At 47.5% G+C, this 25,005-nt stretch overlaps 1 protein-coding gene across 1 annotated transcript in view; it reads left to right on the top strand.

Moving 5' to 3' along the window:
- The window catches only part of DNAH2 (dynein axonemal heavy chain 2), a 194,374-nt gene that overhangs the window by 56,352 nt on the left and 113,017 nt on the right, over window positions 1-25,005 (top strand). Inside the window, exons 11-16 of the mRNA XM_066593827.1 lie at window positions 2,358-2,563; window positions 16,631-16,760; window positions 16,931-17,113; window positions 24,050-24,264; window positions 24,339-24,485; window positions 24,568-24,724. Of these exons, the coding sequence (XP_066449924.1) occupies window positions 2,358-2,563; window positions 16,631-16,760; window positions 16,931-17,113; window positions 24,050-24,264; window positions 24,339-24,485; window positions 24,568-24,724 (1,038 nt within the window). The remainder of the gene's footprint in view (window positions 1-2,357; window positions 2,564-16,630; window positions 16,761-16,930; window positions 17,114-24,049; window positions 24,265-24,338; window positions 24,486-24,567; window positions 24,725-25,005) is intronic.

Raw genomic sequence — 25,005 nt, 5'->3', positions numbered from 1 at the left:
GGTGATATATACAGAAGGGAGCTATGAGTCTGCTCCTCCTCCTGCAGGGTGATATATACAGAAGGGGGCTGTGAGTCTGCTTCTCCTCCTGCAGTGTGATATATACAGAAGGGGGCTATGAGTCTGCTCCTCCTCCTGCAGGGTGATATATACAGAAGGGAGCTATGAGTCTGCCCCTCCTCCTGCAGGGTGATATATACAGAAGGGAGCTATGAGTCTGCTCCTCCCCCTGTAGGTTGATATATGCAGTAGGGAGCTATGAGTCTGCTCCTCCTCCTGCGGGTGATATATACAGAAGGGAGCTATGAGTCTGCTCCTCCTCCTGCGGGTGATATATACAGAAGGGAGCTATAAGTCTGCTCCTCCCCCTGCAGGGTGATATATACAGAAGGGGGCTATGAGTCTGCCCCTCCCCTGCAGGGTGATATATACAGAAGGGGGCTATGAGTCTGCTCCTCCTCCTGCAGGGTGATATATACAGAAGGGAGCTATGAGTCTGCTCCTCCCCCTGCAGGGTGATATATACAGAAGGGGGCTATGAGTCTGCTCCTCCTCCTGCTGGGTGATATATACAGAAGGGGGCTATGAGTCTGCTCCTCCTCCTGCAGGGTGATATATACAGAAGGGAGCTATGAGTCTGCTCCTCCTCCTGCAGGGTGATATATACAGAAGGGAGCTATGAGTCTGCTCCTCCTCCTGCAGGGTGATATATACAGAAGGGGGCTGTGAGTCTGCTTCTCCTCCTGCAGTGTGATATATACAGAAGGGGGCTATGAGTCTGCTCCTCCTCCTGCAGGGTGATATATACAGAAGGGAGCTATGAGTCTGCCCCTCCTCCTGCAGGGTGATATATACAGAAGGGAGCTATGAGTCTGCTCCTCCCCCTGTAGGTTGATATATGCAGTAGGGAGCTATGAGTCTGCTCCTCCTCCTGCGGGTGATATATACAGAAGGGAGCTATGAGTCTGCTCCTCCTCCTGCGGGTGATATATACAGAAGGGAGCTATAAGTCTGCTCCTCCCCCTGCAGGGTGATATATACAGAAGGGGGCTATGAGTCTGCCCCTCCCCTGCAGGGTGATATATACAGAAGGGGGCTATGAGTCTGCTCCTCCTCCTGCAGGGTGATATATACAGAAGGGAGCTATGAGTCTGCTCCTCCTCCTGCAGGGTGATATATACAGAGGGGAGCTATGAGTCTGCTCCTCCTCCTGCAGGGTGATATATACAGAAGGGAGCTATGAGTCTGCTCCTCCCCCTGCAGGGTGATATATACAGAAGGGGGCTATGAGTCTGCTCCTCCTCCTGCTGGGTGATATATACAGAAGGGAGCTATGAGTCTGCCCCTTCCTCCTGCAGGGTGATATATACAGAAGGGGGCTATGAGTCTGCTCCTCCTCCTGCAGGGTGATATATACAGAAGGGGGCTATGAGTCTGCTCCTCCTCCTGCAGGGTGATATATACAGAAGGGAGCTATGAGTCTGCCCCTCCTCCTGCTGGGTGGTAGAGGCAGGTGGATAGGTGTCTGCAGGTGGTAGAGGCAGGGGGATATGTATCTGCAGGGTGGCACGGCTATATGAGTGACGGGTAGGTGATTGGTGCGTTCTGTATGTTCCCTCTGCTGGCAGTTAATGAGCTCGGTGCCTCCCGCCTCAGTCCCCATTATAACCCCTTTTCACTGGTGCTGCGGGGGGCTGTAGTGGCCGCTCTTGCTTGGCATGTTGCTATGGTGATGCAGGAGTAGCAGACATGTGTTCCGGCTGCTCATGTGGAGATGTGGAGGTTGGAGTAAGTCTTTCTCTGTGACATGTATGCGGTTGAGAGGTGGACGTCCGTCTGCCCCGGAGCTGGAGGTGACCTGAGCGGCCCCCTGTACATTAGCAGTCTGTCTGTAGAACAGTTGTCCTTGTGTCTCTAAGCCGGTTCTATTGCTGCCGTAAGTTTACAGGCGGTAAAGTGTGATATCGACCGCGCCGAACGCCTCCCTACTTATCTGCAGTTGCTTCTAGCCGCGAGGGGATTTGAGCGATTTTAGCTCGCAGAGTAAATAACAGGAGGTGGACGCCAGGTTTGAGAAATGTCTTCAGAAACCTTTTTAACTCTCCGGGACTTTGTTAGATCGTCTTATTCCGTCATTGCCCTTTATTATTATAGGAGTGGTGCTGTACGGGATCCCCAAGGTGGGGGGGGGATGATAATTGCTCCATCGACAGGCATTAAGGGTTGGGAGCGTTAAGTGGCGCCTCTGGTGCCACTTATCATGGATGGAGAAACAGTGGGGTCAGCTGTAACCAAAGTAATCTCTGACTCCCAACATGAGTCTAACGGTGTCCTAATGATTATGGCTTGTGTTCTAGGTGTGTTTATGTCAGCAACAGTTTGGACGCTGGGAGGATGGAAAGCAGACCACGCTTCCTTGCTTTCCAGGGCAGAGCGGCCCCCAAATTACCCGCAACTTGCTGGAGATCGAAGAGACATTTCATAAGAACTTAGCAATTCTGAAGTCGGTGAAGAAGACCATACTGGACGTGAAGAACACGTCTTGGCATGATGACTACAATAGGTATAGTCTGCAGCTCCGCAGCGCCCTGCACATAACCACGCACATTCCTCCACTGCCCTATAGGACCCTTTTACACCATTCACTCTACAGATGTCCTTGCATTGTATACAACATTCTTCTCGAATGCTCACCTTCCTCCACCACCAACTCAACGATCCTGTGCACGAATGCCACCATTGCTTGCATTTCATATTTTTATCACAGATCTTCTGTGATTTTTCCACCTCTCTTCTAGTCCTTATATCTTTTCTCTACCAGTTGTAGTGAAGTAAGGGGTAAAGTCCTGGATGGTGTGTATATACCACGGAGATTACTAAACTCCGGGACATAACTTGGGAGTTTGCATGAGGCAGGGGCTGTCCGGGTCACACGTATATTCCAGTCCAGGAAGTACCTGAACCTGGAACACAGCTGAAACATAATTGGAAAAGGAGCAGGGAAAGCTCAGTAAGAGAGATTGTGGCAGAGGGTGTTCAGCCAGACCAGAGAGAGGGCAGACTGTGTGCAGAGTCCCTGGAAAGCTGGGTGAAGAGAACCTGGAGAGCTGAGGAAAGCAAAACCCTGAGGGAAGGGTTGGGTGAGAATCCCTGCATCAGATTACAAGGACTGTTATTTTGGGTACCTTATGGACATTATTTGGCTGGAGAAAGCCTGCGTTTGTTTATGACTGAGAGTTTGGCAATAAACCACCCCGCTTTACCATCACCTGCCTCTGCGGCCGCCGGACTGCCTACAGCGGAAACATACCTGTTGTGGATCCTGCTTAGACAGTCCTTAGACCTATTTTCTGCCAGTCCTTAGAACTATTTTCTGCCAGTCTTTAGACCTATTTTATGCCAGTCATTAGATCTCTTCTCTGTCGGTGCATTATGTCTCCTCTCCCCAGTGCTTTTTGTCTCCACTGGTCGACCTCTCTTCTCCACCTGTCTTTGCATCCCTTCTCCACTGGTCGACCTCTCTTCTCTACCTGTCTTTGCGTCCCTTCTCCACTGGTCGAACTCTCTTCTCCACCTGTCTTTGCGTCCCTTCTCCACTGGTCGACCTCTCTTCTCCACCTGTCTTTGCGTCCCTTCTCCACTGGTCCACCTCTCTTCTCCACCTGTCTTTGCGTCCCTTCTCCACTGGTCCACCTCTCTTCTCCACCTGTCTTTGCGTCCCTTCTCCACTGGTCCACCTCTCTTCTCCACCTGTCTTTGCGTCCCTTCTCCACTGGTCCACCTCTCTTCTCCACCTGTCTTTGCGTCCCTTCTCCACTGGTCCACCTCTCTTCTCCACCTGTCTTTGCGTCCCTTCTCCACTGGTCCACCTCTCTTCTCCACCTGTCTTTGCGTCCCTTCTCCACTGGTGCACCTCTCTTCTCCACCTGTCTTTGCGTCCCTTCTCCACTGGTCCACCTCTCTTCTCCACCTGTCTTTGCGTCCCTTCTCCACTGGTCCACCTCTCTTCTCCACCTGTCTTTGCGTCCCTTCTCCACTGGTCCACCTCTCTTCTCCATCTCTCTTTGCGTCCCTTCTCCACTGGTCCACCTCTCTTCACTTCCAGTCCACATAATTCTTCTCCAGCAGTTCACACGTCTCTTCATCACTGCCAGCATGTCTTGTGTACCAGTTCTCACATCTGTTTCTGCCAGGGCCTGCATCCCTTCTCCACCAATGCGCACGTCTTCTGCACCAGTCCACATTTGTTCCCTGCCAGTCCTTATATCATTTTTTCACGGGTCCTTGCATGTCTTTTTAACCAGTCCTTATGTCTCTTGCTCACCAGTCCTTGTATCAGTTCTTTACTAGTTTTTGCATCTCTTTTTTTCACCACTCCTTGTATCTCTTTTTCCGCCACTACTTTCTTCTCTTTTTCTGCCACTCCTTGTATCTCTTATTCCGCCAGTCCTTGCATTTTCACCAGCCTTTGTATCTTTTTCCACCAGCCTTTGTATCTCTTTTTCCACCAGCCTTTGTATCTCTTTTTCCATCAGCCTTTGTATCTCTTTTTCCACCAGCCTTTGTATCTCTTTTTCCACCAGCCTTTGTATCTCTTTTTCCACCAGCCTTTGTATCTCTTTTTCCACCAGCCTTTGTATCTCTTTTTCCACCACTCTTTGTATCTCTTTTTCCACCACTCTTTGTATCTCTTTTTCCACCACTCCTTGCATCTCTTTTTTCCCACCACTCCTTGCATCTCTTTTTTCCACAAGTCCTTGCATCTCTTCTGCTTGCTAGAGTCGGGTGCACCTTGCAAAAACGGATAAGCAGATATTTAGTGGGCGCCATGCTTCACTTATTAGGAGAGCTTTAAACTAGAACTATATGGGAAGGGAAGTGAAAGCCCAGGTAATAATATACAGCTGATTAATACACTTGAGAACCTCGCTATTAGAAGTGGAAAGAAAGAACAAGAAAGAGACAAAAAAATCAGAAGGAAAGTAGAGGAGCAAGAGACACCGATTACAGACTAAACTGTGTCATGTCCATGCGGCACACAAGCAGCACGCTCAGCACGGATGTGGGATGACGTTCACAATCACTGCAGTTGATAATACATAAGCACTGTAGACCAGTACACACCACAACAGGAGTACGAAAACCAGTATGTGAAGCCCGTGCAGCATAAGAGTACAACGCCAAGCACAGCGTCAGAGACGTTCACTCTGCTGGAAAGAGATGCACACCACACTATGCTGCACAGTAGCACTACTTCAGGGAGAAGGAAGCCTGGCCCTAACCTAGCAGGAGGGGGTGAAGGGTCCCTGCCTAGAAGCGGAGTAATCGCCTCGATAGAGGCAGCCCCACGATCTTCTTCCTGGGCCCTGATTGTCCCTATAGAGGCCCCTGGAGAGATGAACTGAACAGCAAAGCAAAATAGAAATGAAAACAGAAAATACAACTGAAAATCAAACTACAGCAGCTGATCTGGAAGTAGCCGTACACCGAGCACAGAGGAGCCCACTCTCCACTACTCCTCTATGGAGCTGAATAAGCAGCATTGAGCAAAGGGAAGGGTGAGAATATAAAACTATTCCACACCTGAGGACTGTCAGAGCTATAAGAGAACCACACCTCCAACACTCTCCCAGGCATGACTAATCCAGCATGCACCCAGCAGTCTTTGCACATGGTGCATTAATCCTTGTCCCGCATAACAAGGCGACAGGTCTTGGCCTGCATCGAGGCCACGACGCTGTGGCAACCGACAAGCCGCGACAAAATATTTTTACACAAATGCACAGAGCATGAGAAACAAACAAGAAGAATTGGAGCTCCTAACACAGGAAGAGAAATATGATGTCATAGGCATCACGCAAACTTAGTGGAATGATACACATGATTGACACACAAGGCTTAAAGGATATAACTTATTTATAAGAAATAGACATAATAAAAGGGGAGGAGGTGTTGTGTTGTATGTTAGGAAAACATTAATCACAGAGATTCAAGCTTCAGAGCTGGGAGTTCTGTAGAAACTGTTTGGGTAAAAATACAAAAAGAGAACAGAAAGGACACCATTGTGGGCAGTTACTGTAGGCTGCCTGGACAAGCAGAATATATGGAGGAACTCTTCCTATATAAGATGGCCAACCTCTCAAAAAACCACAACATAGTGATCATGGGAGATTTTACCTATCCAGACATTTGTTGGGAATCTCTCAGATAAAAGTAATGGATCCAACAGATTCTTATCCGCTCTTGTAGACACCTTTATCTTCCAAAAGGTTGAAGAGAAAACAAGGGGATCTGCTATCTTGGACCTAAATTTTACCAACCGGGAGTAAATGGTCAATGAAGTAAGGGTGGCTGGGTCCTTAGGAGGCAGTGATCATGCTATCCTTAATTTTTGTATAAAAAGAAGAGGAAAACCTGAGAAAACTCAGACCTCAAGGTTGGATTTCAGAAAGGCAGATTTTAATGAACTCAGAAAGAGGAAGAATCCAATGGCTGGATGTTCTTAAAGGGGTTCTGACACAAATAATGTTTTTATGCTTTAGCAGCCATTGTTCCCTGGTCTGCCTAATGGACACAGGGAACCCATGGTTTAATGGCTGCTAAAGCATAAAAAGATAATACTTACCTGTTCTTCTGTTGTTGTTGACATCGGGGGGGTCATCTCCCAGCAGGCGCTGTTCCTCCTCTTCTGTCTGCACGAGCCGCGCTGCTCCGGGATCGCGCGCATGCGCAGTGGAGAGGTGCCCTCTGACAGGAGTCAGGACGGGCTGCGTCTCCACTGCGCATGCGCAGCACTCCGGAGTTCAGCAGGACGGACGGGCCGCCCACAGCAAGCACTGTGCGGTCCGTCCGTTCACCTCGGAAGTGCCTGACGGACAGACCAGAGCAGGAAGCGGTCTTTTTGACCGCTCCTGCTCTGCTTTAACCCCTTGAGTGGCAGGTTTCCTACCACCCTGTCGTGCCCACCAGGGCAGGTTTTTTAAAATGGTCTAATCATTGAATTTCAACTAGTTTTGCAGTTGCGTCTCAAGAGCCATAACTTTTTCATTTTTCCATTGACATGGCCATATGAGGGCTTGTTTTTTGCGGGGCAAGTTGTGATTTTTTAAACAGGGGGGAGGAAAAAAAGAAATGGGGAAAAAAGAAAAAAAGGGACCATGTCATTAAGGGGTTAAATAATGTATTAACGTCCTTCTCTGGGTCATTACGACGCACACAGATACCACATGTGTGATTGTATTTTTGATTTTTTTACAAAGTAAAGGAAGACAAGTGTTTTTTTTATTTTTTTAATAATTTTTTTACTTTTTTTTTTTTAATTTTTTTTTAATTTTTTTTTTTTTGTCCCTTTAGGGGACTTCCACAGGGACCCATCAGGACCCCTGATCACATTCCAGGGGTCCGATAGTGACAGCCCTTTACATGCTGCAGTGACAGCCCTTTACATGCTGCAGTCACATAGACTGCAGCATGTAAAGGGTTAACACAGCAGAGATCGGAGGTTTTCTCTGATCTCTGCTGTAAGAGCTAGTACCTATCTGTCTTCTGACAGCCAAGCACCAAGCTCTCCCTGCCACAGAGACCATCAGCTTGCTTCTGACAAGCCGATGGTCTCTATGGCAACCTGTAAACAAAGCAGGACATTGCCGACATGTCGGCAATATCTTCTGCTGGTTTTTCAAAGCCCTTGCTTTGTTCTCTGTGGGTCTGTGCAGGCAGAGCACACTGTCACAGCTTGTGGCATTGTGCTCTGCAGCTCCCATAGTGATACATAGCCCGGAAATCTTCCGGGGTATATCACTATGGGCAGTGGAGCTCGTCACGGAACTTTTCCGGGCGTGCCACTCAAGGGGTTAAAGGCACAGAAGAAGATGCCGGCTGGAGGGGACATGCCTGGCGATCGGGCCAGGCCAGGCAAGGTGAGTACAAATTTTTTTTTTTGATGTCAGAACCCCTTTAAGGACAGAAATGTCTAAGAGGATGGGGAATTTGAGATTCTCAAAGCACAATCGTTAACAATCCCTAAAAGAAGGGAGAATGGGAAGCATTTAACGAGACCAGGATGGATGAACACAGAACTTGTACACATGTAAAAAGGAAGAAAAATATGTTTATAAAATGGAAAGAGGGGGGGGGAATTATCCATAGAACAATATAATGGGATCTGCAGAAACTGTAGGATAAGTGTCAGAAAAGCTAAAGCTAATAATGAAATGAGGCTTGCAAACAACGCCAAAAGCAATAAAAAGGATTCTGGGGGTCAAAAGCAAAAGAAAAGTCAAAGATGCTATTGGATGCTGATGAATTGGTTAAGAATGATGTTGACAAGGCCGAACTTTTAAATTCCTATTTTGCATCTGTTTTCTCTCATAAAGTAGATGTAACATCAACTGATCTTCCCTGTGCTATTGGGGGGAATAAAAGAATGCAGGCTATCTGTAAGCAGAGAGATGGTGAGGGAACACTTAGCTAATTTATATGAATTCAAGTCTCAAGGTCTAGATGAATTACATCCTAGGATACTAAAGGAAGCAGCGGAGGTAATTGCTGAACCACTAGCCATAATCTTTGAAAAGTCCTGGAGAACAGGAGAAGTCCCAGAAGATTGGAAAAGGGCAAATGTATCAGGACCGGCGGTTCGTGGGTCTCTCGTGCCCTCACCGCCAGTCCTGTCACACGGGCTGCGGCTGTGCAGCGCAGGGAGCCCGGTCCTCGTTACCTCCCTTTTGCCTGACCGTCTTGTACCACGTACCCTCTCGTTGCCGACCCGGATAGTCTGACTGTCCTTGCTGTTGTTTGTTCCATTGTCTGTCTGTTTGTTAGTCCCAGTGTTCCCCTTCCCTAGTGAGTGTAGGGGCCGTCGCACTGGGGCCTAGCCCAGGAGGGCAAGGTGGTAGGGACAGGGGTTGCAGGTATTTGCAGGGACCTCCAGTTTCCCGGACCCCGAGTCCTGACAAAATGTTGTCCCTACCCAGGAAATATGGTGGATCCAGGAAACTACAGGCCTGTGAGCCAGACTTCTTTACCGGGAAAGATCTTTGAACAAATTATTAAACAGCATGTATGCAAGTACTTGGATGAGAATGGAGTAATTAACCAGAGCCAGCATGGGTTTGTAACAAACAAGTCATGCCAGACGAATCTAATTTCCTTCTATGACAGAATCACCGACCGTGTTGATCAGGAAAATGCGGTGGATATAGTATATCTTAACTTTAGTAAAGCATTTGATAAAGTATCTCATACCATACTTATTGACCAAATATGGGATTGACAAGGCAACTGTTAGGTGGATTCACAACTGGCTGAGTAATCAAACTCAAAGAGTGGTCATAAATGGCTGCACATCCAAGTGGAAGAATGTATCTAGTGGGGTACCACAAGGCTCTGTCCTAGGCCCAGTGGTGTTCAACATTTTTATAAATGATCTGGAGGAGGGAATTGATAGGAAACTGATCAAATTTGCTGATAACACAAAGTTAGGAGGGATAGTTAACACTAGGGAAGAGAAAGATTATTCAAAAACATCTAGAAAATCCTGAAGAGTGGACAGCGACTAACAAAATGGTATTTAACAAGGAGAAATGCAAAGTCCTACATCTGGGCAAGAAAAATGAAAAAAGCACATACAGAATGGGAGGAATTGAGTTAAGGAGGAGCACGTGAAAAAGACTTGGGTATACTAATAGATCATGGACTGAACATGAGTCAACAATGTGATGCAGCAGCCAAAAAGGTAAACACAATTCTGGGATGTATTAAAAGAAGCATAGAATCTGGATCACGTGAGATAATTATCCTCCTCTACTCTTCCTTAGTCAGACCCCATCTGGAATACTGTGTCCAGTTCTGGGCACCCCACTTTAAAAAGACATACACAAACTGGAGCAAGTTCAAAGAAGAGTTACCAAGATGGTGAGCGGTCTGCAAATCCTGTCTTATGAGGAAAGGTTAAAGGATCTGGGAATGTTTAGCCTGCATAAAAGAAGGCTGAGAGGAGACTTAACCCCTTAGTGACGGCCCCATTGCCTTTTTACATCCTAGCTAAGTGGGCTTTAATCCTCAGGGACGTAAAAACATTCATCCCTTGAGGATTAAAGCCACATGGGCTGTAGACATGAGAGCTACATGCTGTCGATTACCGGAGCTGTCACGGCTTGTCAGTCACGACAGCGTTGTGGCATGGTGGCCTCGACGCAGGCCAAGACCTGTCCCTTGTTATGCAGGACATGGGTTAATACACTATGTGCAGAGACTACCTGGTGCTGTCTCTATTTGCTGCATAGATGCATGCTGGATTAGTCATGCCTGTGAGAAGGTTGGAGGTGGGGTTCTCTAATTGGTCTGCCATTTGTCTGTCAGGTGTAGTATAGCTTTATATTCTCACCCCTCCCTCTCTTCCATAGAGAATTATTGGAGTTCAGAGATCCTCTGTACTGGGTGTACTACTACGTCCAGATAAGTTGCTGCATTTTAGTTTTCAGTTTGTATTCCTCTTTTCATCTCTGTTTTGCTTTGCTGTTTTGGTCGTCTCTCCAGGGGTCTCTCTAGGGACAATCGGGGCCAGGGAAGAAGATCATGGGGCCGCCTCTATTGAGCGATTACTCCGCTTCTAGGCAGGGACCCTTCACCCCCCCTGCTATATTAGGGCCAGGCTTCCTTCTCCCTGAAGTGGTGCTATTGTTCAGCATAGCATGTTGTGCACTGTTCTACAGTGCATGGTATTGTCAGCTGCAGTGGTTGTATACGTCACCCTGCATCCGTGCTGAGTGTCGTGCTGGTGTACCGTAGGAACGTGACAGAAGCCCCGGGAATGCTCGCCTTCCTGCAGTTCCAGGAGCATCTTGTTGACTGCCTCCTGTGTTAGACCGCCACACCTCAGCAAGCTTATGAAGTCTCACAGAGTGCCACTTTTTACACCCCATCCCTGCCACTGTGGTCAAGAAATACTCCCCAAAAAAGCATTGGAGGAGGGATACCCGGTTTTATTGCCCCATGTGCCCATCCCTCCTGCTGAGGTCAAGAATTGCCCCCAAAAACGCATGGGAGGAGGTGGGATACCCGGTTTTATTTCCCCCATGTGCCCATCGCAACCGGGTATCTCTAATTACCCCTGTCTACAGACGTACCATTCAGTTTACATTCTTACTTATATCTAAGATTTAGGGAATGCCATAAAGGGCATGGAGGGGGGGGGGGGTTATTTTTATAGAGTCAATTTTTTTTCTTCCACACAAGTGACCAATGGGGCCTGGAATTTATTCATTTGTGCCATGAAGTCCAACGAGTGTTCCCTCCATTATAGGTATAGCCATGTGTCCTGTAAGTAGATTGGGGCCACAATGGGTATGTTTCTGAACACAGGGCAAACAGAGGGATCCATTTGGGGGTGAAAGTCTTCATTTATATGTGTGCTATACAAAAAACCCTGTTTTTAAATTGACACAATTGCCAAAAAAATGAGAATCGTAATTTTACCCTTCTGCTTTGCTTAGATTCATTCAAAAACTGCGGGGTCAAAATATGCAGTAGACACCTACATTAATTCGATAGGAGGTGTAGTTTTCAAAATGTGGTAATTTGTGGGGGTTTTCTATTGTTTTGGCCACTCAAGGGCTCTACAAGTGTGCTATGGAGCCTAAAATGCCTCGTTTTCCACCACTCCTTGTTTCTTCCACCAGTCCCTGCATCTCTTCTTCCACCAGTCCCTGCAACTCTTCTACCACCAGTCCCTGCATCTCTTCTTATTCCATTATTCGTTGCATCTCATCTCTCTTTTTCCACCACTACTTGCATCTTTTCTTTCACTAGTCCTAACATCTCTACTATCTTTTCCCACCACTCCTCGCGTCTCGTTTCCCACCACTCCTCGCGTCTCGTTTCCCACCACTCCTCGCGTCTCGTTTCCCACCACTCCTCGCGTCTCGTTTCCCACCACTGCTCGCGTCTCGTTTCCCACCACACCTGGCGTCTCGTTTCCCACCACTCCTCGCGTCTCGTTTCCCACCACTCCTCGCGTCTCGTTTCCCACCACTCCTCGCGTCTCGTTTCCCACCACTCCTCGCGTCTCGTTTCCCACCACTGCTCGCGTCTCGTTTCCCACCACTGCTCGCGTCTCGTTTCCCACCACTCCTGGTGTCTCGTTTCCCACCACTCCTCGCGTCTCTTCTGTCTTTTTCAACTTGTCCTTGCATCTTTTCTTTCACTAGTCCTTACATCTCTTCCCTATTTTACCAGAAGTCCTTGCATCTCGTTTTCCACCATCCCTTCATCTTTTTCCACTAGTCCTTGCAGCTCTTCTCTCTTTTTCCAGCAGTCCTTGCTTCTCTTTTTCCAGCAGTCCTTGCTTCTCTTTTTCTATCAGTCCTTGCATCTCTTCTTTTGCCAGTCCTTGCATCTCTTCTTTCGCCAGTCCTTGCATCTCTTCTTTCGCCAGTCCTTGCATCTCTTCTTTCGCCAGTCCCTGCATCTCTTCTTTCGCCAGTCCCTGCATCTCTTCTTTCGCCAGTCCCTGCATCTCTTCTTTCGCCAGTCCCTGCATCTCTTCTTTCGCAAGTCCCTGCATCTCTTCTTTCGCCAGTCCCTGCATCTCTTCTTTCGCCAGTCCCTGCATCTCTTCTTTCGCCAGTCCCTGCATCTCTTCTTTCGCCAGTCCCTGCATCTCTTCTTTCGCCAGTCCCTGCATCTCTTCTTTCGCCAGTCCCTGCATCTCTTCTTTCGCCAGTCCCTGCATCTCTTCTTTCGCCAGTCCCTGCATCTCTTCTTAATCCACTATTCGTTGCATCTCATCTCTCTTTTTCCACCACTACTTGCATCTTTTCTTTCACTAGTCCTAACATCTCTAATATCTATTTCCACCACTCCTTGCGTCTCATTTTCCACCACTCCTTGCATCTTTTTCCACTAGTCCTTACATCTTTTCTCTCTTTTCCATAAGTCTTTACATCTTTTCACCTACTAGTTCTTGCACATCTCTCATTTTCCACCAGTCCTTGCATCTCTTTTTCTACCACTCTTTGCATCTTTTTTTTCCTCCACTCCTTGCATCCTTTTCCCCGCTAGTTCTTGCATCTCTTTTTCCGACATTCCTTGCATCTTTTTTCCACCATTCCGTGCAATCTTTTCTTCCACAAGTCCTTGCATCTCTTCTTTTCTACTAGTCTTGCATTTCTGCTGTCTTTTTCCACAAGCCGTTGCATCTCTTCTTTCACAAGTCTTTCCATCTCTTCTCTCTTTTTATAGCAGTCCTTGCATCTCTGCTTCAGCAGTCCTTGCATCCATTTTTTTCCAGCAGTCCTTCCTTCTCTTTTTCCAGCAGTCCGTGCATCTTTTTTTCACTATTCCTTGCATCCTTTTTCTCTTTTTCCACCACGCCTCGCATCTCTTCTTCCACTAGTCCTTGCAGCTTTTCTACCAGTCTTGACATGTATTCTATTTTTTCCACCAGTGCTTGCATTACATTTTTCACCAGTCCTTGACCCTTTTTTTTCACCACTCCTTGTATCTCTTTTTCCACTAGTTCTTGCAACTCTTCTCTCTTTTTTCACCAGTCCTTGCACCTCTCTTTTTCCAACAGTTCTTGCATCTGTTCTTCCACTAGTCCTTGTATCTCTTTTTCTACCAGTACCTGCATCTTTTTCTCTATCAGTACCGGCATCTCGTCTTTTTCCACCAGTCCTTGTATCACTTCATCTACCAGTCCTGGCATCTCTTCTTATTCCACCAGTCCTTGTATTTCTTCTCTTCCTTTTCCACCAGTACTTGCATCTCTTTTTCCACCAGTCCTTGCATCTCTTTTTCCACCAGTCCTTGCATCTCTTTTTCCACCAGTCCTTGCATCTCTTTTTCCACCAGTCCTTGCATCTCGTCTTTCACCAGTCCTTGCAACAATTCTTTCTCTTCTTTCACCAGTCCTTGCAACAATTCTTTCTCTTCTTTCACTAGTCCTTGCAACAATTCTTTCTCTTCTTTCACTAGTCCTTGCAACAATTCTTTCTCTTATTTCACTAGTCCTTGCAACAATTTGTTCTCTTCTTTCACTAGTCCTTGCAACAATTCTTTCTCTTCTTTCACTAGTCCTTGCAACAATTCTTTCACTAGTCCCTGTAACTTTTCTCTTTTTTTCCACCAGTCCTTGCATCTTTTCTTCTGCCAGTTGTTACCATGAGGCCGGTCAGAAATCCTGGGCGGCAGGAGCGTGGTTCGCCACACTCATGTTCGGGTCGACGAGCGGCGGCGCCGTGCTCCAGTGCGCAGCGTGTGGCTGCTGTGAGAGGCGCGCGTGTTCTATCTCTGTGAGTTATAGTGGCTGGGTAGGCGCTTCGGACAGCCGGCTTGATTGGTCTCCGCCCTAAGGGACTCCTGAATGTAGTCTGGCAGCTGCTGATAGCAGTTGCCAGTTATTGGTTCCATCCTCTGTGTGTTTGACCTCGGTCCAGTTCCAGTGGAAGTTATCCTGTCCTGATCCATCTCTTCCTGTGTCCTGTTGGTTATTCCATCTGTCTAGCCTGTCAGTTCTAGTGAGTAGTTACCTGCATAGGCATGGCGGCTCCTTCCTGTCCTGCCTTTGGCAGCGTAGAGTCAGAGTTGGTGGCCTGGACCTGTCCACCTTCAGGGCTATCTCCAGGAAGGGACATTGGCGTGGGTGAGAGTCAGGGAGCCCCGCGCTGTGCGTACCTATGCACCCCACTAGTACTGTAACACCAGTCTTTACATCTGTTCTCTCTTTTTCCACTGGTTCTTGCATCACATTTTTCACTAGTCCTTGCATCGCTTCCCTCTTTTTCACCAGTCCTTGCATCTCTTCTTGCACTAATCCTTGCATCGTTTTCTCTCTTTTTCCACCAGTTCTTGCATCTTTTACCACTAGTTCTTGCATCTCTTCTTGCTCTAGTCTTTGCATCATTTCTCTCTTTTTCCTCCAATCCTTGAATCTCTTCTTCAATGAGTCCTTGCATCTCTTTTTCCACCAATCCTTAAACCTCTCTTTTCCACTAGTCCTTGCATCCTTTCTCTCTTTTTCAACCAGTCCCCGAATCTCTTCTTCCACTAGTCACTGCAACTTTTCTCTTTTTCCACCAGTTCTTGCATATTTTTTCAGCAGCCCTTGCATCATTTCTCTCTTTTTCCACCAGTCTTTAAATTTCTCTTCTTCACTAGTCCTTGCATTTCTTTTTTTTTCTCACCAGTCATTGCATCTGTTCTTTATCTTGTCTTTGCATCTCTTCTCCCTTTTTCCACCAGTCCTTACATCTATTCTTCAATTAGTGCTTGCATCTCTTCTTTCTTTTTCCACCAGTCCTTGCATCTGCTCTTCCACCAGTCCTTGCATCTGCTCTTCCACCAGTCCTTGCATCTGTTCTTCCACCAGTCCTTGCATCTGTTCTTCCACCAGTCCTTGCATCTGTTCTTCCACCAGTCCTTGCATCTGTTCTTCCACCAGTCCTTGCATCTGTTCTTCCACCAGTCCTTGCATCTGTTCTTCCACCAGTCCTTGCATCTGTTCTTCCACCAGTCCTTGCATCTGTTCTTCCACCAGTCCTTGCATCTGTTCTTCCACCAGTCCTTGCATCTGTTCTTCCACCAGTCCTTGCATCTGTTCTTCCACCAGTCCTTGCATCTGTTCTTCCACCAGTCCTTGCATCTGTTCTTCCACCAGTCCTTGCATCTGTTCTTCCACCAGTCCTTGCATCTGTTCTTCCACCAGTCCTTGCATCTGTTCTTCCACCAGTCCTTGCATCTGTTCTTCCACCAGTCCTTGCATCTGTTCTTCCACCAGTCCTTGCATCTCTTCTTCCACCAGTCCTTGCATCTCTTCTTCCACCAGTCCTTGCATCTCTTCTTCCACCAGTCCTTGCATCTCTTCTTCCACCAGTCCTTGCATCTCTTCTTCCACCAGTCCTTGCATCTCTTCTTCCACCAGTCCTTGCATCTCGTCTTCCACCAGTCCTTGCATCTCGTCTTCCACCAGTCCTTGCATCTCGTCTTCCACCAGTCCTTGCATCTCGTCTTCCACCAGTCCTTGCATCTCGTCTTCCACCAGTCCTTGCATCTCGTCTTCCACCAGTCCTTGCATCTCTTCTTCCACCAGTCCTTGCATCTCTTCTTCCACCAGTCCTTGCATCTGTTCTTCCACCAGTCCTTGCATCTGTTCTTCCACCAGTCCTTGCATCTCTTCTTCCACCAGTCCTTGCATCTCTTCTTCCACCAGTCCTTGCATCTCTTCTTCCACCAGTCCTTGCATCTCTTCTTCCACCAGTCCTTGCATCTCTTCTTCCACCAGTCCTTGCATCTCTTCTTCCACCAGTCCTTGCATCTCTTCTTCCACCAGTCCTTGCATCTCTTCTTCCACCAGTCCTTGCATCTCTTCTTCCACCAGTCCTTGCATCTCTTCTCTTTTTTCACCAGTGCTTGCATCACATTTTCCACTAGTTATTTCATTTCTTCTCTTTTTTCCCACCAGTCCTTGCACCTGTTTTTTCCACCAGTTCTTGAATCTCTACTTCAACTAGTCCTTGCATCTCTTTTCTGTTTTTCCACCAGTCCTTGCATCTCTTTTTCCATCAGTCCTTGTATCTCTTCTCTGCCTAACTTCACATCTTCTTTGACCACTTATCCATTCTGCCTGCAGATTCCGAGCTGCTGTGAAGGACTTGGAAGTAATGATGCAGAATCTCATCACCACAGCCTTTGAGACGGTGTGTGGAGTGGAGCAGGGAGTGGAGCTGCTGGACATTTTCCACCATTTGTCAGCACGAGAGGTGAGTGTAGGCTACATCCCAATGAGAAAGGCATACGTGTGGGCTCTAGTATGAACAACAAATGGAGTCAGAGTTTGGATGATGGAGGTTGGACAAGTCAGATAATGACATCCCACTAAATCTTTCATTGGCTGTAGTGAAGATTTGACATCACTCTACTCCTCTACTAGGCCATAAAGCGTACATTTGATAAGAAGGCGGTTCATGTTTACGAGCTATTCAAGAAGGAGCTTGATCTGGTGAACAAAGAGCTTGGGAAGAAGGTCCCCACCGTAGCCCCCCACATGTGCCGCTATGCTGGCCAGGCTCACTGGGCGCGGGCCCTAAAAAGACGAATCGACAGGCCTATGGAGGTAAGTGCTGAGTGTTGTCCATTTAGATCATCATTACCTGATACCTGCAGCTAGAAGTAGCGGACATGTATGAAGCGACGTGTGACACTTGCTCCCAGTGACTGACACACTTCCTCTGTCTGATCCACAGGGATCTGACATGAGAGCAGCACATTTGGGGTCAATTCACACTGCTGTATTGGTGGGCTGTGTGCTGCCCGTGTATTGCACAAACAGCACATGGTCCCATAATAGCCTATCAGGCTATTGCCCATCTATTTTTCTCACGGACCAATTTTTCATGTGAAAAAAGCGCAATATGTCTTACTCTTGTCCGTTGTAACGAATGTGAATAGGGTCAGGAGGTATCATCACTCCTTGAGGAGAGCACCTAGAAGGTGAGTGAAGAGACTTTTAAGGCCATGCAAGCTCCTCTGGGTAATATGCAAATACAGAAGATAGAACAATAACTCTGCAGCGCCACCTATTGGATGACAGCATTCCTGTGACGTGGGTCAGGAAGGGTATTGTCTCTTCTTGAGTTTTCAATTCCTAATGTTTGTTAAGACCTGTATAAAGGGTCATTTATTGATTTGCAGGAAGGCTGCCATCCAGTAGGTGGCGCTGTAGAGGCATTGTTCCATCTTGCTTATTTGAATGTGAATAGGACATGCCATGTGCAATGTCCTTGGAGATCAGACAGCACAGCGGCAGTTGTCCGTGAACTGTCTGATGCAAGTCTTACCTGCTTTTCTCAGGTGCGGCTGTGTGAATCCGGCCTTGGGGTATATTCAGATGGTAAAGTTGTCCTCACTGTCAAGAACCGTACAGCATAAACCGCACACAGTATCCAATTGCAGAAATCGACTTGTGGTGCAGATTTTTCAATCCACGTCATATCTGTGGCATAGCTGTAGGGGCGAAGGGATCGCAAGTGTGACTGGGCCCAAGACACAAGTTGGCTGGGGTCACACGGGACGGATTTCCAGCGAAATTCTCGCAGAATGGCTGCACCAAAATTCAGCGAGAATTCCTCTGGAAAAGCGTAGCTTCAAGACCCGCTGCATTTTGCCACAGGTTTTGGAAGGGTTTCGCTGTCGCCATTCGCTGCGGCTTTCTCTCCCCATAGAGAGGAGAGAGGCCATTGCGGAAACGAAAAAATAATTGACATGCTGCGTCTTTATTTTACTCTCCGCATGTCCGTTTCCGCACGGCATCGCCAAAACGGATTGGCTGCAGCATGTGGACGAGAATGTAGCGAAATCTCATCCACTATGCTGGCTAATCGTGCGATTAGGAGCCGCATGCAGAATTGCCGTGCAGACATTCCGCACGGAGATTCCGCGGCAATTCCATCCTGTGTGAACCCAGCCTTGCAGTTACAGATATCCCCTCTCCTGAAGCCATCGCAGCAAGTGAAAATGCAGAGGCTCTAATTCTCACAGCCTATTGCTGCGTGTCTCGAGAGACGCTGCAACAGGCTGCACCCGCAACGTAATAGAGCTGCTATCTGTCCTCTTCCTACCCGAAGCTTCAGAGGGCTGTAGGACTACTAGGGGGGCCCAAACGGAGTTCAAGGGGCACAGAAGGGGCCATGGCACACAGAGGGGCACAGAAGAGCCACAGAAAGTTTGATGGGCACTAAAGATATAACAGGGAGTTTGAGGGGCACCAGAGGGGCCACATAGCATTTAATGGGCACAAAGGAGGCCAAACGCAGTTTTAGGGGCACAAAAGGGGCCCCACCATAACTGAGGGGCACAATGAGGGCATTATTACCTTCTGGGGGGGGGGGGGGGGCAGAAACGGGAATTAGTGGAGCAAAAGGGCACCAGTTCTGAATGCAATTCAAAGGCAAGCATTACTAGTATTGCAGGCACTAAGAGGGGTATTGGCGGTAGCTGCTGGATGGGATGAGGTTGCAGAGACGAGTCATGGTTGCAAGTAGCCTCTATGACAGTGTTTCCCAACTCCAGTCCTCAGGGCCCACACAGGTCATGTTCTCAGGATTTCCTCAGTATCCCACAGGTGATGTAATTATTGTCGGGGCCTCAGACATTTCCACAGCTGTTCTTACTATAGGATATCCTGAAAACATGACCTGTTGGGGCCCTGAGGACTGGAGTTGGGAGACACTGCACTATGAGTTGCAGTTACCTCTATCACTGGAGGTAACTGCACTGTAATCACTATCTCTGTGTAGTGCTGGTGTCCCACTATTTCATGCTGACTGCATTATTTGAAGGTTTACTGCAGCTGAGCTCTATATGAAAACCCGCAATCCTTGATATAAAAGTTGTCTTATGCTGTCTCCGATGCCAGAATTGAATATATATATATTTTTGGAAGGAACGGGGACGGGGCAACACCACTAGGAGTATCCCGGCTGCCGGCGCTGCATCAATGTGTCACTTAGGAGATCCAGCAGCGTAGCAGGAAGCTGTCGGCCATGAAGGGTAGTTGGTGGCTGGGGCAGGTTGAGCTTGTGCACCCGGGCCCATGGGCCTTCAGCGATGCTCATGTCATCTTGGCTTCAGTGAAGAAGTCAAATCCTAAAAGTTAAAAAAAAAAACCTTTTCTTGTATTCATAATAAAATAATAAAACAACACCTATTTGGTACCATCGCATTCATAAACATCTGACCTATCAACATGACACATTATTTTTCTCACACAGTAAATGTCTTGAAAAGAAAAAAAAACACGTTAGAATTGCCCTTTTTTGGTCACTTCGTCTCCAAGAAAAATGTAAGAAAAAACAATCAAAAAGTTATATGTACTCCAAAATGGTAGGAATAGAAACTACAAGACGACCTGCAAAGCACGAGCCTTCACACTACTACTGTGTTTCCCCCAAAATAAGACACTGTCTTATATTCATTTTTGCCTCAAGAGAGGCACAGTGTCTTATTTTCGGGGGGTGTCTAATAATAATTACCTAGCAGCTGGCGTTTGGGTCCCTCGGGATGGTTTGTCGCGCTGCTGCAGGCTTCTGTGTCTTCTGGCACGCTGACAGAGTAGTCTTTACTGGAAGTGGGGCTTGAATACCCTGCCTCCAGCAAGCCAATGCTCTGATTGGTTAATCGAGCGCCACGTCAGCCAATGAGAGCCGGCGCTCGATTATCCAATCACAGCCATTCATTGAATGACCTCATTGAAGGACCCGAATGCCGGTTGGTAGGTGAGTATTGTTTTTTTTTGTATGTGGCCTAGCTAGGGCTTATTTTTGGGGAGGGCTTATATTTTTGACTCCCCCCATTTTACCCAAAAATTGGGGTAGGGCTTATTATCAGGGAAACACAGTATGTCGACAGGAAAATAAAAGTGTTATGGCTATCAGAAAATAGCAACAGTATATATATAATTTTCTTTTTAAAGTTTTTTTTTTTCTTAAAGCAGTGCAGCTAAAAAAAAGTCTATAAATCTGTTATTGTCCTAATAGCCCCGCCCCACAGAATAAAGTTGTCATGTGATTTATGCTGCAGCATGTACTGCCTTCCCCCAAAAGATGCCAAAATTGTCTTTTTTTTTTCCATTTCACTCAAGTTTTTTGGTATATTATACGGTACATTACATTGTACCATTGAAACATCCAACTCGTCCGGCAGACACCAGCGAGCCCTCAGACAACCGCATTGTCGGAAAAATAAAAGCACTAGGATTTTTTTGAAAGTGAAGAGGAGAAACCGAAAATAAAAGGACGGCGTCCCCAAGGGATTACGGCGGAGGCTGCGAATACTGATGAGCTGACAGAGGCAGCAAGGATGGGGTTAATACTAGAGAGCCGCCACTCATCACGTGGCTGCAACATATGTCATACATGTAGTAAGCTGAGGGCTACGTCTGACCCAGAGCGGCTGACAAGCCCGCAGCGCCTGGAGACGTCCCTGCCGCTTCCCCTGCCCGCTCGCCGGCGTGTAGGATTAGCATACACTGCGTGTAAATGTGAATTGACAGTGACAGCGGCTTTCTCCTGAGCCCGCAGCCTGTGATGTGTTCTCTGTGTAGTCGGCTTGTACTACACGCTGCGCACGTTCCTGGTGGTCCGCCGCCGCCTCTCTTCTTCCATTACTCGCTGCCGAGAGGAGACGGGAAGGAAAATCTATGCAAATGAAAGACAGAAGAAGAAAAAAGATCGGACACAGAGGCAAACAAAGAGAGGGAGAGGGAGGGGAGACGTGATTAGCATGTGAGGAGCGAGGGGGTGTGGACCACCAGAGACCCGGATTATGGAAGGTTGGCAGCCAGAGACGACCGCTCCGGGGGGACCGATTGTGGGATTCTGCTCCATTCAAATAAACTTAGAATGAAGGCTCCTCCGAGGGACCTTCCCACAATAATCACTGATGTCATTTCAGTTGCAGTTGCAATTCCTGACCCCACCACTGATCAGGAGTGGTGCTGTTTCTTATCAATAAAAGTCTAAATGCCCCTTTAAACAGGACAACCGTTGGGTGCATAAGCACCCGATAGCTGTGCCACGGGTTACCCGTGTAAGCATCGGTGGGATCCCGGACATTACGGCATGTCTTTACATCGCCAGAAGTTGGAGGAACGGACAGAGCAGAGAACGGCCATTTTTCACTTGTTGGTCTTCCCCCCTCCTTCCATGAAGGACGACTCTTGTATTGTTTTCTGTTTCTTGACGCAGCGTGAGGGACAGTTTTTGTAGGATGACTTGTTGTTTTTTTAAAGATTTTTTTTCCCCCATTTTGTTTGTTTTCGCCCTCTCCTTCCCAGAGCCTGAACTCAGTATTGTTTTTCATTGCCATTACAACAGCTTGTTTTTTGCAGAAGTCCTCTTTTTTGAGGACACGTAATGTAAATAATCTGGGATACTTTAAAAAAATTACAAGTGGGGTAGAATGGAAAAAAAGCCCCATTGCGCCCCCTGCCTTTCGGGCTCTGTTTTTACGGTATTGCAGTGAAGACGATATGCTCCCTGTATTCCGTGGTCAGTGCGATCGCCGGGATTTATAAAGGCTTTGATTTTGTACTGCGTAAAAAAAATTAAATAAAATACCCTTTTTTGTTTTGCCAGTGATGCAGCGGACTGATTTTTCAGGAGGCCCTGTAGTTTTTATTGGCACATACAACTCTTTCAGCCTTTTTATTACATTATTTTGGTGAGGTGGGGTGACCTAAAAAGCGCTATTCTGGCATTGCGCAATTTTTTTTTCTTATAGCGTTCACTCGAGTGAGCATTGCCCTTAGCGAGTACCTGCCCGCTCGAGAGAAAAGGTTCGGCTGCCGGCACGGGTGACAGGTGAGTTGCGGCAGTGAGTAGGGGGAGAGAGAGAGAGAGAGAGAGATCTCCCCTCTCTCCCCCGCCGCTCCCCGCCGGCAGCCGAACCTTTACTCTCGAGCGGGCAGGTACTCGCTAAGGGCAATGCTCGCTCGAGTAATTGCCCTTAGCGAGTATGCTCGCTCATCATTATTCACCATGCAGGATAAATGAGGAGATATTTTAATAGTTCGGACCGTTTTTTTTTTTGTTTGGCTTTTTCTACAAAAAAAATGGGTGAATGATTTTTTCAAACATTTAATATTCGTTATTATTTATATTTAGAAAAAATTCCACTAGAGGACTTGAACTTGCGATCACTTGATCGTTTGTACAACATGCTTCTGTTTCGCAACATATTGTAGTTTTAATTGTTGCCTATTAAAGGGGTTATCCAGGAATACAGATAGAACATTCGATTTACGAACTTCGCAAGATGCGAACAATCTGCCCTGCACACTATGATGTACTGCTATGGCACACTATGATGTACTGCTATGGCACACTATGATGTACTGCTATGGCACACTATGATGTACTGCTATGGCACACTATGATGTAATGCTATGGCTCACTATGATGTACTGCTATGGCACACTATGATGTACTGCTATGGCACACTATGATGTACTGCTATGGCACACTATGATGTAATGCTATGGCACACTATGATGTACTGCTATGGCACACTATGATGTACTGCTATGGCACACTATGATGTACTGCTATGGCACACTATGATGTACTGCTATGGCATTACAGGCTTCTATCCGGTCAGATCATGGGACACTGTGTACTTGCAAGGCAGCCGGGGGCCTTCTGAAAGGCCCCCAGGGCTGCCTATGCAGAGCGCCTATCAAGCTGTACGCATGATAGGCACTCTGCATAGGCAGTCCTGGGGCCTTTCAGGAGGTCCCCGGCTGCCTAGCAACCGCACAGCCTACCGCGATCTCATCGCGGGACACTGTACGGGCCCCCTGAACGCCGGGTCCCCCTGACAGCGGAATTTAAAATGTTAACAGTTCCGACAAGCGGCGCGGCTCGTCGGAACTGCTGCCACCGGGTGTCCGCTGTAAGAACAGCCGGCACCCGACGTTGTATGGAGCGGGATCCACCCCCGATCCCCTCCATTCAACCCTTTGTTCGGACTTGCGAACAAATGGACTTGCGAACAGCGTCCTGGAACGGAACCTGTTCGCAAGTCGGGGACTATCTGTAGTATAAAATGTCTGTCAGCCTGTGGAAACCCATCTGAGAATGGGAGAATTCATGTTCAGACCCGAGGGGCAATGGAGGCCATGGATAGGGGTGGAGCCTAAAGCTGTACTGACAGGAGAATTAATGTGCAGCCATGGCAACCCTAGAATCATGGGAGCCCCTCCCCCCCCCCCCCCCAAATTAGATGCCACAGTCAACATTGACCGCAGCATTTAAGTAGTTAACCCATCGCGATTGGAGCTAGCTGTGGTCGCGGCCGTGGCAGGCAGATGTTGGCTGTTTTCTTCTGTAGGCACTCGCCAGGTATGGGGTAAGCTCAGCTCCTAATGATGTACGTGTATGTCATTGGTCATTAAGGGGTTCAAAAGCAATTCTTAAACGTGAGCTATAAAAGGTAGAGGAGATTGAGGAAAGTCGCGTCATTAACCTTGGTCGCCATGTTTATCTCATTGTAGTGCCTTTCCAATGCCCCCTTCATGCCACGCATTGGAGTAGGAGAGGAGAGCATTCAAGAGTACCAGCAGTTGGCACGGAAGCTCGATGAGCTGGTCAGGAAGGTCTTCACCGAATGGTCGCAGTCTGCCGATAAACAGGCCACGAAGCGACTGGACATCCCACTCATGGTCCGCAGTCAGGAGGAGACCACCATGCTGGATGTCAACTTTGATAAGTAAGTGACCGGACATTTTTGGAATTCGAGTCTTTGGGAATGTCCACTAAATTACGATGTATGTCACATGCCAGGAACCTGCTGAAACTGTTTGTGGAGATTCACTACTGGGAGCGCCTCTCATTTGAGGTACCGCATTATGTCCTGGACATTTATCAGAGGAAGGAGGACCTCAGGAACTTACGTGAGAATGTCCTGCTGGTGGTGCGGGCCTACAACAGGTATGATACTGGGTGTCTCTGTCTCATGCAAGGTCTACGTCCTTGTCAACTCATCCATAATGCTCGTCCCCATCATCTCTAGGATCATAGCAGCGCTTTCCCCAGAGGAACGAGGACTCTTCAGAGAAAGGATCAGATTCTTAGACATTAAGATCCAACCCGGTCTTACCAAGTTACATTGGTCATCCAAAGGAGCATCGATCGCCTTCATCAATGACTGTCTGTTGCATGCTAGCAAGGTACTGTAAGAGTGCCCAACAGAGATCTCTAAAGAGACAGTAGATGATTGGAGCCAAACGAGAAGAGATTATACTGTGTGCAAGAGAGCAGTCAAAGGAAAGAGAGTATATCTAGCATAAAAGGGCAACCAGAGGAGAGTACACCTAGTATAGGAGAGCAGTTAGGAGAGTACACCTAGTATAGGAGAGCAGTTAGGAGAGTACACCTAGCATAAGAGGGCAGTCTGAGAAGTGTGCAGCTAGTATAAGAGAGCAGTCAGAGGAGAGAGTATATCTGGCAT

This window comes from Eleutherodactylus coqui, chromosome 2, assembly GCF_035609145.1.
Source record: "Eleutherodactylus coqui strain aEleCoq1 chromosome 2, aEleCoq1.hap1, whole genome shotgun sequence".
Taxonomy (NCBI): domain Eukaryota; kingdom Metazoa; phylum Chordata; class Amphibia; order Anura; family Eleutherodactylidae; genus Eleutherodactylus; species Eleutherodactylus coqui.
This window is presented reverse-complemented; position numbering and strand designations above follow the sequence as displayed.